Genomic DNA, 12,679 nt, shown 5'->3' with positions numbered 1-12,679 from the left:
TTATGTGTTAGAGCCGAGACTCAAACCCAGATCAGTCTGACTGTAAAAACTAAGTGCTTCGGTGCCATATCGCCATATGTAAATTCTTCCTGAACTTTAGAGTGCCTGGAATGTCCTCGCTTCACTTGCATCTCCAGGAAGGCAGCTGAGGGGAACAATTCAGATATGTTTGCTGTGGATATAAAACATTTAACTATGACTGATATTATTGAACTATATAGTTTATGGAATGCATGTAGCTGTGGTACATTTGAAACCTAAACATCTCTTATTCTGTAGCAACTAGTTTATTATTATGCTGCTTTTTGAACTTACTCTTTTCCCCAGTACCCAATTACAAAAGGTCTCTAGATTAAACTCATCTCTCTCACACCTTTTTGATGAGAGGTGACATTTATTGAGCATTTACTATGTGCCAAAGGTCCTATGCCAAGTGTTCTACATGTGTATTTATATTTACCTATTAGAGTTGCAAATGAAAAGTGGCTGAGTGTTTATCAAGACAGTTTCCCCAACTTATTTCATCAGAAACATCTAGTCTTCAAGTAAAAAAGGTTTGGTGACTAAGCTTTTGTGTCATTATGGGAAGTAGTTGTGTTCAGATTAACACTGTCCTTCTAAATATGAATCATTAAGCTAATCTCAAACTTAGTTGGGGAAAACAAAGCTTTTTTCTATTATATTTCCTCTTTATCAGTGTTTTTAAAAACTGAAAAAAACTTTTGATCATTAATGCTGCATCATTGACCTAATAGGGAAGTAACGTATGATCATATATGGCCAAAGAAGCAATTCTAGAATATTCATTCTAATATATAGTCACTAATACTCATTCATTCATCTAGCAAGTATATATTAAACGCCTACTGTGTGCCAGCTACTAGGACTGTCAACAGCAGGAACAACTAATGAATAATGATTCATGGTTGCTGCATGCCTGTAGGGAACTCTTAGTCTCTAGTTGTCTTTGTAAGCAGCTCAGAGTAGACATATAAAATTATCATGAAATGTGCTTGCCAGCCCCTTGCACAACTACCCGGTAGTACCTATTGTTGACCTCTTGACCTCGACACATGCAGCCATTTGTCCTGAGAATTCCTCTGTATGGTGTTCTGAAGTTTATGTATCTAAGTAAGACTTGAAGGAGCTGAGTCCAGCTCAGAGGCATTTAACTCTTTTCCTCTGTAGATGGGTTCGCATTTTGAAGCTTCAGTGATGTCTTCCAGTTAAAAGATGGGCTGTATTCATTTGTGACTCCGGGGCTCCCTGAAGTCCCTTAGGCAGTAGTGAGGGGCATTCCTTTTGCCCTCTGGGTTTTGTGAGCTGCAAGGCTATGAAACGAATGACAGGTGGGTAGTTTCCCCAGAGGCCTCTTTAAATACAGGCAGTACCTCATCCTGCATCTCCAAAGCCGGAAACCTGGAACTCGTCTTAGAGTCCTCCCAAACAGCTACTTATTTGTCCCATCTTCAGAACCTTTCAGTCGTCTCCAGTCTTTCTGCCACTCTCTTAATTTCAGATCTGTGTAATTTCTGATCTGAGCTATTTAGCAATAGTTCTTTCGCTTACATTCTCATCATTCACCCCCCATTATGTTCCTTACAGCTTCCACCAGAATGATCATTCTAAAACACAAATTGGATCTTAGGATTCCTCTACTTAAAACTCATCAGTGTCTCCCTGTCATCTATAGTACAAAGCCAGAACTACTTGACCTCCATGAGCTGGCCCTTGCCCACACTCTCCAGCCTACACTGTGCTTCCTAAATTAGTTTAACCATTTGAAGTTTCTGGAACATGCTATATTTGTTAGTCATTCATTTGCTTGTTGCTTCTGTGCCCTTACCATGTACTGACTCTTGACACGAGTGAGTGTTCATTCCCTCTTGTCTCCTTGGCAAGCTGTCCTGCACATCCTTTTAGGACTCAGCACAGATATTTGCTTTTCTCGGCCAGCCATATGGTTTCATTTTGTTCCCCTATGTTGTTAGGTTAAGACCGGATCCAACTTTATTTAGCTCACTGACTTCTTCTGTAGGACAGCATGCCCTGCTCGCCCATGCCATCACTGTAGGACAACACTCCAAATCTGTGTGGTACTCACAGATTGTACCCTAGACAGCCAGGAGGCCATTAGAAAAAGGATACCAATAACTAATTATGAATTGCTCTGCAAACATCATGTCCTTCTGATCAGAGCCTGCATGCACATTAGGAAAGTAGATTTTATTACTTACAAGAATCAGACAACATACAACCAGAAAAGTTCCATAATGAGCAGTCCCCCCACTCAAAAGCTGTTTGGACAGAGATGATGACTCTTCCTTGCACACCCCACTTTGTGCCATGGGTGAGGGGATTAATTACAACCCTATCTACTACTGGTCTCCCCCTGGGCAGGTAGGGCCACTTAGGTGGACTGTAAGTTTATGCGATAAGTGCCCCACCTGCACCGTGGCTGAGAAGACTAAGAAAACTTCCTCTCCCAGATATTTTATATCCCCAGCCTAAGTGACTAATTGTATTTTTTTTAACCTTGCTTATAAACATCCTGCTGCATCATACCCCCCTGACTTCCTGAGGGGGTGGGTGCTTAGCCCCGAATTGTATCTTTTTAATCTTGTTAACAAACATCAGGGCTGGGGGTGGGGGGTGGGGGGGGTGTTGTTCTGAGGCCTAAGGTGGTAGCAGGGAAAGGAAAGGAGAAATTCATGGCTGCCTGCCTTGTCTGAAGAACTGGCTCCTTACACCCTCACTAGACCCCTCAGGACAGAAAGGATACAGTGTATGATACAAAGTTAAATAAAAAAGCAGTTGCTGTCAAGTCAGTTCCAACTCATGGCGACCGGATGTGTGTCACAGCAGACTTGTGTGGACCATAGGGTTTTCAGTGGCTGATTTTTGGAAGTAGATAGCCAGGCAACTCAGTGGACTTGAACCTTCAACCTTATGGTTAGCAGCCAAGTGCCTTAACCATTTGCACCACCCAGGGACTCCATGATACGTAATAGGTACCTAAAAACTGAATGACTGGTCTCTCACAGGCCTTCCTATGTGGTTTTATCACACATGAAGATATTGGAGCTTTCTTTTATGTTTAGACTTCATTGTAAAAATACCGAGGATACCTTTTTTTTTTTTTTTTTAATTTTTATTGTGCTTTAAGTGAAAGTTTACAAATCAAGTCGGACTCTTATACAAAAATTCATGAACACCTTGCTATATACCCCTAATTGCTCTCCCCTTAATGAGACAGCACACCCCTTCCCTCCACTCTCTCTTTCCGCGTCCATTCAGCCAGCTTCTAACCCCCTCTACCCTCTCATCTCCCCTTCAGATAGGAGATGCCAATATAGTCTTATGTGTCTACTTGATCCAAAAAGCTCATTCTTCGAAAGTGTTGTCTATCCCATAGTCCAGTCCAATACCTGTCTGAACAGTCGGCTTTCAGAATGGTTAGTCCTGGGCCAACAGAAGGTCTGGGGACAATGACCCCCAGGGTCATTCTAGTCTCAGTCAGACCATTAAGTCTGGTCTTTTAACAAGACTTTGGGGTCTGCATCCCACCGCTCTCCTGCTCCCACAGGGGTTCTCTGTTGTGTTCCCTGTCAGGACAGTCATCGGTTGTAGCTGGGCACCATCTAGTTCTTCTGGTTTCAGGCTAATGTAGTCTCTGCTTTATGTGGCCCTTTCTGCCTCTTGGGCTTATAATTACCTTGTGTCCTTGGTGTTCTTCATTCTCCTTTACTCCAGGTGGGTTGAGACAAATTGATGCATCTTAGATGGCCACTTGCTAGTGTTTGTGACCCCAGATGCCACTCTCCAAAGTGGGATGCAGAATGTTTTCTTAATAGATTTTAATTATGCCAGTTGACTTAGATGTCCCCTGAAACCATGATCTCCAAACCCCCGTCCCTGCTATGCTGGCCTTCGAAGCGTTCAGTTTATTCAGGAAACTTTGCTTTTGTTTAGTCCATTTGTGCTGACCTCTCCTGTATTGGGTGTTGTCTTTCCCTTCACCTAAAATAGTTCTTATCTACTATCTAATTAGTGAAAACCTCTGTCCCTCCCTCCATCCTTCCCCCCTCTCGTAACCATCAAAGAATATCCTCTGTTTAAACTATTTCTCCAGTTCTTATAATAATGGTCTTATACAATATTTGTCCTTTTGCAGCTGACTTATTTCACTTAGCATAATGCCTTCCAGATTCCTCCATATTATGAAATGTTTCACGGATTCATCATTGCCCTTTATTGGTGCATGGTATTCCATGGTGTGAATATACTATAATGTATCTATTCATCAGTTGATGGGCACCTGGGTTGCTCCCATCTTTTTGGTATTGTAAACGGTGCTGCAGTGAACATGGGTGTGCATATATCTGATCATGTAAAGGCTCTTATTTCTCTAGAATATAGTGCAAAGAGTGGGATTGCTGGATCATATGGTAGCTCTATTTCTAGTTTTTTAAGGAAGCACCAGATCGATTTCCAAAGTGGTTGTATTATTTTACAATCCCACCAGCAGTGTATAAGTGTTCCAGTCTCTCCACAACCTCTCCAACATTTATTGTGTTTTTTGGATTAATGCTAGCCTTGTTGGGGTGAGGTGCAATCTCATTGTAGTTTTGATTTGCATTTATCTAATGGCTAAGGATCATGAGCATTTCCTCACGTATCTGTTAGCTACCTGAATGTCTTCTTTAGTGAAGTGTCTATTCATATCTTTTGCCCATTTTTTAATTGGGTTATTTGTCTTTTTATAGTTGAGTTTTTGCAGTATCATGTAGATTCTAGAGATCAGGTGCTGATCGGCAATGTCATAGCTAAAAACTTTTTCCCAGTCTGTAGGTAATCTTTTTACTCTTTTGGTGAAGTCTTTGGATGAGCATAGGTGCTTGATTTTTAGGAGCTCCCAGTTACCTAGTTTCTCTTCTGCATTGTTAGTAATGTTTTGTATACTGTTTATGCCATGTGTTAGGGCTCCTACCATTGTTCCTATTTTTTCTTCCATGATCTTTATCATTTTAGATTTTATATTTAGGTCTTTGATCCATTTTGAGTTAGTTTTTGTGCATGGTGTGAGATATGGGTCTTGTTTCATTTTTTTGCAGATGGCTATCCAGTTATGCCAGCACCATTTGTTAAGAAGACTGTTTTTTCCCCATTGAACTGACTCTGGGCATTTGTCAAGTATCAGCTGCACATATGTGGATGGATTTATATCTGGATTTTCAATTCTGTTCCGTTTGTCCATGTACCTGTTGTTTACCAGTACCAGGCTGTTTTGACTACTGTGGTGGTATAATAGTGTCTAAAATCGGGTAGAGTGGGGTCTCCCACTTTGTTCTCTTTTTTAGTTATGCTTTATTTTTCTGGGGCCTCTTTCCCTGCCATACGAAGTTGGTGATTTGTTTCTCCATCTCATTAAAAAATTTCACTGGGATTTGGATTGGAACTGTATCTGTGGATCACTTTGGGTAGAATAGACATAATTACAATGTTAAGTCTTGAGGATAGCTTTTTATGACCATAGAGGCAGTAGTGGATGTGGGCAAGATGAATTGTTAACATCTTGCCTTTATACTAATACAGTTGAGTATTTAGAATTTGGGGAAATTGTATTGCAGACAACAAGCTATCAAAACATATCTCTGTGTGGTAGGTCTGTAGCTTGTTGTTCAACTTTGCAGCATGTAATTAATAACAATCCGGTCTTTAGTGGGTAATCAATTCCACATAGTCTTTCATGTATCAATAGCCAGCTGTCCTTAATCCTCAAATTATAGTAATTTTTTATTCTTCAGAGAAACCTTTTGTTTAAAAGTAGTGGAATTCATTTTCCAAACTAGAATTTTCAAATAAATAATAATAAAGCTTTTTCAAGAATAGGGAAATTATACTACAAAAATGAACTTGTAATAAAAAGATAAAATCTACACCAATTATTTAGCATATAACACTAGTTGTCAAGTTGATTCTGACTCGTGGTGCCCTCCCTCCCCCATGTGTTTCAGAGTAGAGCTGTGCCCCCATAGGGTTTCCAATGGCTGATTTTTCAGATGACATGGCTTTTCTTTAAAGGCAGCTCTGGGTGGACTCCAGCTGTAACCGAACGCGAGTTCTTGTCCTGTCCTATTAGCTGATCAAAATAAGATAGACACCACACCACCAGTTGCAAGGGAAACAAATTGGAAATTTATTGTTTGTACAAACAAGGAACAACATGGGGCCTAGCAGCCAAAAGACCACGCACTCCCTGTCCCAGGGGAGTTTGGAGCATTTATGCCCTCCAGTCCCCTAGGGGCAGGATTGGTGCCCCAAATCTGATACCCCAATCCATATTTGGAGATCCAGGTGCTGAGTCATTTGTAAAGGAAGGGAACTTTTGCTTTATAAATGGGCTAAAGGTACAGGTGTGTGCTGGAGAACGTCTTCTCCAATGATGTTCAAGTCGGGGGTCAAGTTCAGGGCCACGGCTCTTCAGGTCCTGCCCATGTGCCAATATCCTGGTTCATGCATATGTGGGATTCTGGCACCAAATTCAAATGGCAGTTAAAAACCGCAGCTTGGTAGGCTGCAAGGGAGGGGGGAAAGCCTCTGTGGCAGTTTCACAACATCCAGCCTTTTGGTTAGCAGTGGAGCACCTACACCACCCAAAGACTCCTATTAAGCACACACCCATTGTCATCAAGTCGATTCCTTAGTAGTTGACTCAGAGCAACGTACAGTAGATAGCCAGGCAGGAGAACAGCCTATAGGGTTCTTTATGGAAGCAGACTACCACATCTTCCTCCCAAGGAGCTGCTGATGGGTTCAAACCATTGACCTTTTCATTAGCAGCCAAGTGCTTAACCAGTTTACCACCAGGGTTATTTCGTGTATAAAAAAAAAAAATTTTTTTTAGTGTATAAAAACCACTAATTTATTTAATGTAATTAATTTATAGTTTATGTATTTATTTATATAATTAGTTTAATTCCTCTCAATTAAAGGACTCAGTTTTTTTATTATTCACTTTAGTTCTTTAATGTTTAATACAGAGCTTTATTGAATTTAACACGAGCAACATGTCTCTGATTACCCACTTTGTATTTATTTGATGGGCAGTGGTCATAAGAACAACGCAAATGAATAAGTTACTTGTAGATCACAATACACTTTTTCTACAGGCTTGGTTGTCCTAATAATCAGTTTATAACTTTGTCTTAGTTTGAAAATCATACCTTTTTGTAAGTTTTGAGCTGCAAGCACATGTTATATCATTTTTTTCTTAACTAGCAATAGACATATTACAAGTCATTTTTAAAAAATTTTCACTGGTATTTTCAAAGTTCTTAAGTTGCTTTAAGAGCTGTAACTACCCAAAAAAAAACCATTGCTGTCTAGTCAATTCCAATTCATAGCGACCCTATATGTCAGAGTAGAACTGCCCCATAGAGTTTCCAAGGAGCGCCTGGTGAATTTGAACTGCCAGCTTTTTGGTTAGCAGCTGTAGCACTTAACCACTATGCCACCAGGGCTTCCAGAACTGTAACTAGAGACTAGAATATCTTATTGTGTTTGAAGGTGAAAAGGGAAAGCAAATTCCCATTTAGTCAGCCATTTGGTGCTACCCCTTTTTCCTCTCTGGCTACTTCTCTTTTTCTTTGGTAGACTTTGGTTTGCTGATTGTGGTCCTGCTCTGTTTTGTCACTAATCTTTCTGAGGTTTGTGACCATTTGGGGATGGTCATTTTTTCCAGGAAACCTCACAGAGAGTCTGCTGAATTAATTGCATGGTGACCTTTGCCTTTTATCTTAAGGGAGAGTATACTCATCTCTGTGGTGATTTTTTGTGAAAATTCCCACTTAACTTTAAACTCTGAGACACTTAGCTTGAGGTAACAACTGGAATAGCTTGTTTATTTTAAACATGATGCAATAAATAAGAGTTTAATGTAGCATACCTCTATAAGGATTAATTTCGAGTGCCATTGTCTTGATTTTTGCTTTTTAAATAGCAAGCCAGCCCTATGCCATCCTGGCCAACCATCCCTCCCTAAGTAAGTGAGCCTTGCTTTGTTCTCTGTCACCCTCAACCCTGCCATAAATTAATCCCTGACCACTGGCCTTGGGGAGCATTGTCCAGTGCTGGTCAAGAAGGAGATGGAAAGGCGAAGGAAGTGAAAAAACACAAATAATGCGGTATAAATAGGTCTGCGCTATCTATGGCAGAAGTTAGAGATAACGTATAGCTTGTGTTCGTGGATTTAGCGTAGTGAAAAATACATATCTGTTTTTTACTGGTACAAAATAATCCTCTAAAGTTCATGTTTCAAAGCCCTTTCCCAAACTGCTTGACATTTCCAGCCCATATTATTTAATTGAGAGAAAGAGCGTGTGTGTGTGATTATACATTTCTAGCAGCCACCCCTGGCCATCAGTACATGAACAGTAGACTCTGCCTCATATATTTTAAGTATTTGGGCCATTGAAAGAGAACTTTAAGATTCATAATCTTTTACCAAAGGCCCAAAAGTAATGGCAATTGCATGTTTTCTCTGATTTGTACAGAACGTAACCACACATTGAACTCCAAAGATGTGGGTCTGTGGCCTTAAGAGCTGTGCTATCCAGGCTTCTCTGCTTGGGAGACCTCTCTTGAGTTCAAGATAGAGGTGATTGCAACTTTGTTTTACTCTCAGCCATCATTCAAAAGGCTGTTAATTTTTAATTTACTAAATGGATGTTCATTTTGAGCAGGGTAAGTCTGGGTATTTTCCACATTATCAGCATAACAGAACCTTAGCAGGTCCCTTGTATGGCAATGAGATGGGTTAAATAAGCTTTGAAAACATTTCATTCTGAACTTTTCAACAAGAATATTAAAGATAGATTAGCATTAGCTAAATGTTTTGATCTTTTTTTTTTCATATAGTTAGAATTTCACTTCAATTGAATTCAATCTTCATTCTGAACCTTGTTGATCTCCTGGTAATTTTTGCAACAGAGACACAGCATTTTGACACCTTTAAGAGCGTTCTCAAGTCAAGTGTGGTAACATACCAAAAAAACCAAATCCATTGCAGCTGAGTCAATTCCCATTCATAGTGACCCTATAGGACAGGGTAGAACTGCCCCATAGAGTTTCCAAGGAGCGCCTGGTGAATTCGAACTGCCTACCTCTTAGTTAGCAGCCGTAGCAGTGGTAGCATGGTAGGAAAAAGAAACTTCAAAAGAGATAGTATTCTTATGGTCACAGTCTGAATGATTTATGGAGATTAAGCCAAAGTGCTATGGGAATTATTCCGTCAAGCTCTCTTAAATATACAATTTTAAATTCTTAATCAAGTAAGGCATGAAATTGTTTTCTGCAATAAATCAGTACCTTAAGGTTTTCTTTTCCCTTGTTTAATTTTGGGTCTTGTTTAGTGTTTACTGCCTGTATAATTTTGTGTTTGCATTATTATTCTTGTATGTGTCTCATAAATTCACTCGAATATTACAATTCATTTCTCAAATGAAAAACAACAACACATTCTTTCTGTATTGTATCATAATATATACCAAAACAGCCCAGTTGGAACTTACATTAATTATGGGTGGCATTTCAAAGACACATTGTTGCTAATGTTGTTTTTAATTTTAACAGCCTCAAGTACTACAGCCTACCAGCAGCCTTCCCAGACCCACAGACCACGCCCAGGGAAAACTAATAAAGCCGCAGCATACCGAGGCCCACAGTGAGTGCACTCCTCAGGGCACACATCACAGGGTTGCACATCTGAACAAAAGCTTCACACATGGCTTGCAACAAGACAGCGAGTATGGTCTGGATGACCTGCGTTTTTCATCAAGCCCACAGTTCTCTAAGGACGTGGCTAATAGTACACCTTCTGAAGCAAACTTGAACATAACTGTGAATGCTGCAGAGCCTTATCATTTGGCAAGTAATAACATTAGTGACATGCAGTTTGTACCCACTTCTCTGCAAACACTTCCCCAGTCAAGTATAGCAGACCAGGCTAAGAGAGTTGTAAGAGATCAGTCTTCACCAGTAGGCTACGCATCACAGCCCAAGGCCTTGCAACTTCTAAAGCCATCCATTTTGAATTCTTTGGAACCTCCTCCAGTCGCTGAATCATCTCCAAGTAAGACTACCACTTGTAAGAAGTCACCGATAATCACGCCATGTAATTCATCAAAACTTCAGCCAACATCTAGTCAGACAAGTCTTACAAATAATCCTAATCTGAAACCATCTAAGCTCCGTCCCCCTTCCGACTCTTTCAAACAGAAACAAATAAGCAACTCCCAATCAGAGCCTCAAAACTTCCAGGCCAAGACAAGCATTCCAAGACCACTAACAAGAAGAAAAGAAATTGTGCAGACTCTGAACGGCAATTTTCATTCTGGGGATTGTTTGGCTGCTAATCGATATTCTCGTCTTCCTAAACCAAAGATACATTAAATACATAGCCATCACCTGCCAGTTTGCTTTTGTAAAACAAGCTCATCTGCCATGTAATATCTTTATGTACATTTGCTACCAAGGTGGAGGTTCCATTGAAAGCCTGCAAATCTTAAATATTAAAACGTGGAATCTTCTACTAGTTTGGCTCTTCCATTTCATATCCTGGTTGAAGTACGTGCCATGTGAACATACTTGTCTCAGGTAAATGCAGACACTTGCTTACCCGTCTCAGCAGCCTGCTGAAGGCTCTAATCATGTCGTCCTTCCTCTGCACATCATAAAATGCATAATACTCACTTAGCAGGCAAGAAATGTGCTTTGCTAATTTAGTCCTTTTAAGGTTATATTATGGAGCCCTAGTGGCACTGTGGTTAAAGTGTTCGGCTGCTAACCAAAAGGTCAGCGGAGCTGCTCTGTGGGAAAAAGATGTGGCAGTCTGCTTCTGTAAAGATTTACAGCCTTGGAAACCCTATAGGCAGTTCTACTCTGTCCCGTAGGGTTGCTATGAGTCATTTGACTCGACAGCAATGGGTTTGGTTTTTTTTCTTTTTGGTTAGGTCTGTATTAGTTGTGGTTATCAGAAATGTTCTTTTTCACTTGTCCCTCCTATGAATAAGGCTACTGTTTTATCTAAAATCCTGGTGATAATGGAAGATGGCAGTCAGTACGCAGAGTTCTGACCAGTATTTTGTGTAATTAAAAGGTCTATGCAAAAGCTCTGTGATGAATAAAGGATACCAGGCTTTTTAATGGGAAGTCTATGTAGGTTTTATTTTTTCCCTTCTAGTATCAGCAAACAAGTGTTACTGTTGATTAATTTACCAGAAAAATTTCATAGGCTGAAAATGTTTCATATTGTATATGAACCAGTTTTCTGTTGCTTTGACATCTTGCTATGCCCCAGTCCCCAGCCCCTAGCCCCCCCACCCCCCCCCACCCCCACCATTTGTGTTTGCGTTTGCTTCTGGGTAAATTTTGGAAAAAAACTTAAGATATATCTTGAAACCTGTACCTACAGATGTATCCATTATAAAATATGTTGGTGCTAGAGTTTTGCTGGTAATTCAGTTTTGATCCCTATAGGCTTATGGGTCCATGATAGCTGTTAATTAAGATTCCACAGCATGTATTTTAAATTAAGCCTTTATTGTAATATTTGTATTTATTGATTCTCTGCTAATATCCGAAGGCTGGGATAACAGACTTGAAATATTTGCACAAAACTTTGATGGACACATAGTCATTTAAAAATATTTTGTATAACAAAAAAGTTAAAATATTTTGAGAAAAATTACAAATTTAAGTAAGACTATCTTGAGAAAAGCTGGAATTCTTAATAATTTTGTTTTTCCTGAGTTTTCCAGGTTTCGTTTTTATGTTGTATGTTTGAATGACAATTTCTTGAAAATCAGATAGGATTTGGGAAGAGAAATAGAGTTGGGGAGGAGAAATTGTGTTTTATTAAAAGGTAATTGAAAAGTGTTTCAAAGGCAATATGCTTATTTATTTTAATGTGCTACAGAAAGTAGCTGTGGAGCCTCAAAGGGACCATGTGCACGATGCTAATCATGTTTCAGACCATTTGTCAGGATAGGACAGGCCAGGCCATATGCCCTGTCGTCCTCTAAATCATGTCATCTTTAGATGGTTCGCCTCTAGCTGCTTAATTGGAATTAATATCTTCCAGATAGATAACCTTTCAAGGTCAAGTTTTGTTTCGATCAGCTGGCCAAAAATGCATCAAGAGGATTGACGGCCAAAAAGTCACTCAATTTTCTAAGAATTCCATTAAAAAGTATATACTGGTGAAATTATCTGCCCCTTTTTTTGTGAGAGCATCAACAGGAAATGCTTTAATGGAAACATCAAAAGTGGCATTTGTTGCCATTTTGACACAGTGTTCCCTTACCTATCAGAGAACCATTCAGGTGAATTGGCCATCGAATGGACACAAACCATTCATGGATTTGTTAATATGTGACCAACACAAGTCACATCCTACTCTCACTTGACAGCGTTTCTGCAGAGAATCACGGAAGCTTGGAGAGTTCTTCAGAGTCCAGATGCTGTGAGCAGACGTGTCTGTCCGCAGAGCACTGTGGTTCCTGGAGACACGGCAGCTCCAGTGGGCATTCATACCTGGGCTTTAATTTTGAAAGAAAACGAGAACTGGCCTCACGTATTGCAACTGAGATGATGTTGTACCTTATTTCCCTGAAGTAAA

The 12,679-nt window shown here is 39.9% G+C and overlaps 1 protein-coding gene across 9 annotated transcripts in view; it reads left to right on the top strand.

Moving 5' to 3' along the window:
- The window catches only part of CCSER2 (coiled-coil serine rich protein 2), a 245,528-nt gene extending 234,323 nt beyond the window's left edge, over positions 1–11,205 (top strand). For 7 of the 9 annotated variants that reach the window (XM_064290312.1, XM_064290313.1, XM_064290309.1 and 4 more), the window contains one exon: positions 9,634–11,205. In XM_064290312.1, coding sequence (XP_064146382.1) covers positions 9,634–10,452 — 819 coding nt within the window. In that variant the 3' untranslated portion in view covers positions 10,453–11,205. The remainder of the gene's footprint in view (positions 1–9,633) is intronic. The other 2 variants (XM_064290315.1, XM_064290314.1) reach the window with 1 other exon arrangement.
- Positions 11,206–12,679: the final 1,474 nt, after the last annotated feature.

This window comes from Loxodonta africana, chromosome 8, assembly GCF_030014295.1.
Source record: "Loxodonta africana isolate mLoxAfr1 chromosome 8, mLoxAfr1.hap2, whole genome shotgun sequence".
NCBI classification, from domain to species: Eukaryota; Metazoa; Chordata; class Mammalia; order Proboscidea; family Elephantidae; genus Loxodonta; species Loxodonta africana.
Note: the sequence above shows the minus strand (reverse complement) of the source record. Positions and strands in the feature narration are given on the sequence as shown.